The sequence below is a fragment of the Bidens hawaiensis genome, unplaced genomic scaffold, assembly GCF_021521415.1.
Source record: "Bidens hawaiensis isolate Kalapana, Puna unplaced genomic scaffold, B.hawaiensis_p1.1 tig00006635_1, whole genome shotgun sequence".
In the NCBI taxonomy this organism is placed as follows: Eukaryota; Viridiplantae; Streptophyta; class Magnoliopsida; order Asterales; family Asteraceae; genus Bidens; species Bidens hawaiensis.
Genome location: NW_027491449.1, coordinates 454,085 through 457,793, shown reverse-complemented (window position 1 = coordinate 457,793; position 3,709 = coordinate 454,085). Strand labels below are relative to the sequence as shown.

Genomic DNA, 3,709 nt, shown 5'->3' with positions numbered 1-3,709 from the left:
TGCGTTGGTGATTTGAGAAAGAGGTGATCTCTACCTCTTTTAACAAAATTAGGTATTGAATGGAGATTCGGGTGTTTTATTTCATGGTTGTTTCAAATCATTATGTATGCTTAATATGTGTTTCAAATCATAATGCATGTTGAATGAGAGTTACATCTCATGGTTTCGTGAGGATAGTTGTTTCAACTCATTATATATGTAGGTTGAATGACTGTTTCAATCATGATGTATGTTGAATGGGTCTTACTACTCATGGTTTATGGTGAATGAGGTGTTTTAACTCATTTTCATCTATAAATACCAAGGTTAGTTTGGGTTAAAAAATAAACCATACAATATTACAACACCATCTCTCTTGAGCTCTCTCCCCCTCTCTATTTAAAACTTTTCAAACAATTCTTGATCATCTACTCTTTCTCTGATACATAACCGCATGCAAAGTCCTCCTCGGCAGTGCAACCATTGATTCTTGTTGTCTAAACAAATTCGTTACTTTTGAGTGAGCAAAATATTGTTTTAAGGAAAGCATGCTGAACCTATCGCCTCAACAAAAACTTTAACCTTTTGTTATTCAATCTTAGCAAGAGATGATCATGCTAAAGAATAGTGTTAAACGTATGTTAAACGTATTCCTCTTTGTCAAATATGCATTTCATATTCATATTTGTTTTTAAATTCTAAGACTGGTACCAAACTGAAAATTTTGATACCGGTACAATGTTGATCTCATCCCTAGTTCCTATAATCACTACCTTTGAACTAGTGACACGTTTGGTGTGTCATGAGTGATTTCTTTCGGTTAAAAGAAACTGAAGCAACTCCCGATTGGGGAATGGAGAAGATGACGTAGAGTGGACTAGTAAATAGCCCCTTAATCGGTGTTATAATCTTTATCATCTTTTAAACACTTTATTTATTGCATATTGTAAATATTGGGTTGTAAAAAGAGTTTCATGTAAACATTAAGAGAACCTGCCGCTCCCTTTTTTCTAGTTTTCTATATATTTGTTAAAAAGTAAATGGATCAAAATAGCCAAAATATTAACAATTGAATTCCCAATTAAAGTTCTAATTTTCCAATATAATTTCAAGTTTCTTGTTCTGTTCAAGTAACTAGGGGAGTCTTGTATTTTAAGTTTAGTATAGTTTTTGGTGTATGTTATAAGAAACATTGTACCCACCAAACAGACAAAAAAAAATAATATAAATAGTTGTAATCTTGACAACTGTGGAACAAAGTCAGCTATAGAAAACACAGATTCCCCCAAGCGAGGAGCACATGCTGTGAATAATATGAATCTTTTGGTCGGCCCGACTCCTGATTTCATCCGCCACCCCAACACTATATTGTTTTTTATTAGTTGACTTTGGTTATAACTGACTAAATTCCACCCATCTTAATACCTATATATACTCCACTCTCTCAGTCATCCAAACACACCACAAATTCTTACAAGAAAACCCTACAACCATCAATGGCTGCTTACATCACCTTATGTACCCTCTTTCCATTACTTTTTATCATCATCTTTGTTTACAGAAACTGCAAAAAGCGAAGGAATAATAATGTCCATCTACCCTCGGGCGAAATGGGACTCCCTTGGATCGGAGAAACGGTCGAGTTCTATAAGGCGCAACGTTCGAACCAACTCTTCGAAAGCTTCTTCCAGCCAAGAATGAAGAAGTACGGCAACGTCTTCAAAACGAAGCTCATGGGATCACCAACCGTGGTAGTAAACGGAGTTGCAGCGAATAAGTTCTTCATGTCGAACGAGTTCAAACTGGTGATAAGTTCATGGCCAACTTCATCCGTAGAGTTAATGGGAAGGAACTCTATTATGGAGAAACAAGGAGACTCCCACCGCTGCCTTCGCGGTATCGTCACTTCCACTCTTAACATTTCCGGACTTGCTGCGATGGTACCAAGAATGTGCGGTTCGATTGAGAACCACATGAACAAGAACTGGCAAGACCGCGAAGAAATCAGTCTATACCGGTCCACTAAAATGCTCACATTCACCATTGTTGTTGAATGCTTGTTCGGACTAGGGATTGAGACAGAATCCATGTTTGGTGTTTTCGAGCGAGTGTTGGAAGGTGTTATGTCTCCTCCTGTGAACTTTCCTGGGACTAAATTCTCCCGGGCGAAGAAGGCGAGAGCGGAGATAGAGAAGGTGTTGGTTGGTGAGATTAGAAGGAAGAGAGAGGCCATGGAATGTGGGAAAGAAGAAGAAGATGGCATGTTGTTTTCTAAACTGGTGGCTGCTTTGATCAGAGGTGAGATTACAGAAGAAGAGGTTGTTGATAATGTGGTTTTGTTGGTGTTTGCGGCTCATGACACCACGTCTTACGCCATTACGATGACCTTTAAGATGCTCGCGAACCACCCGAACTCTTACTCTCTTCTACTCAAAGGTAGCTGCATCATTTTTTATCTTATACATTTGGTAGTTGGTAGTTATATATATTTAGTTATTGATGATGATGATGATCTTGACTTACAGAACATGAAGATATTGCCACCAACAAAAGACCAGGTGAAACGTTGACATTTGATGATGTTAAGAAAATGGAGTACACGTGGCAAGTAGCTCGTGAGACCATGCGATTGTGTCCCCCAATATTCGGATCCTTTAGAAAAGCCACAACTGACATCGAGTTTGAAGGATTTACTATCCCCAAAGACTGGAAGGTACACATATATAATATTAATATCTAATTACATATAATCATGTATCTATAACTGGACTGGCATATAGAATCTAATTTGATTATCTGTTTGATGTGTAGGTGCTTTGGACGACATATGGAACACACTATGATGAGAAGTATTTTCCAGATCCGATGAGTTTCAACCCCAGTAGATTTGTGGATCCGATGCAAGCTTATGCTTTTATACCATTTGGAGGCGGGCCAAGGTTGTGTGCGGGCTACCAACTAGCGAAGCTCAATATTCTTGTCCTGGTGCATTATGTTGTGACACGATATAACTGGTCGGTGATATATCCTGATGAGCCTATTTTAATGGATCCACTCCCGTTCCCTTCCAAAGGGATGCCTGTAAAGATTTCACCAAAATATAACCGTAACTAACTAGCTTGGAAGTTGCAATTTGCAAACCCAATGTAAATTTCAAACCTCCGTTTAGTTGTATGTTATGAAATTCTTTGTAATTTTCAATGTAAGATGAATTCAAATTTGAAATATATCTGTCTTTCTACAAAATATCTCTTAACACTTTAATCATTGAGGTTAGCATCAGATCGATGCCATCAATATCTCGATCATACGTTACTTTTGTGAATTAGTTTTGCTCATGTTAGGTCTAATACCATGTAATAGCATAAAGAATAGAATAAAAGTGACTTTAAGTACGAAGATTTTTTTGGGTTAATTGAGATGCTCTTGTTCCTAATTATTAAGTGTAGTTAGTCCACCACTAAGATGATTTAAAGATAGAATTCAAGGTTAATGAGATACTTTGTGGCCCTCTTTCAACAATGGGATATTTTATATATAAATTATATTTCATACAAATTGTATTTTATATATAAATTTTTAATTTTTTATATATATTTTATATATAAATTATATTTCAGCTTTATTTTAACAAAGCCCAATTACATTTCTAATTGTCCAAATATGAAAGCCCATAAACCATTTATAATTTTCAGATTCTATTTACCTGGTTATGAATTAGGAGACCAAG

General features: G+C 36.4%; 1 protein-coding gene across 1 annotated transcript; it reads left to right on the top strand.

The window, feature by feature from the left end:
* The first annotated feature begins 1,172 nt into the window (after positions 1-1,172).
* Positions 1,173-3,324, top strand: LOC143633235 (taxadiene 5-alpha hydroxylase-like). The gene is made up of 3 exons (XM_077101577.1): positions 1,173-2,415; positions 2,505-2,692; positions 2,791-3,324. Exons 1-3 carry the CDS (start codon positions 1,476-1,478, stop codon positions 3,091-3,093), a joined length of 1,431 nt encoding a protein of 476 aa, XP_076957692.1. The 5' UTR covers positions 1,173-1,475; the 3' UTR covers positions 3,094-3,324.
* The last annotated feature ends 385 nt before the right edge of the window (positions 3,325-3,709 follow it).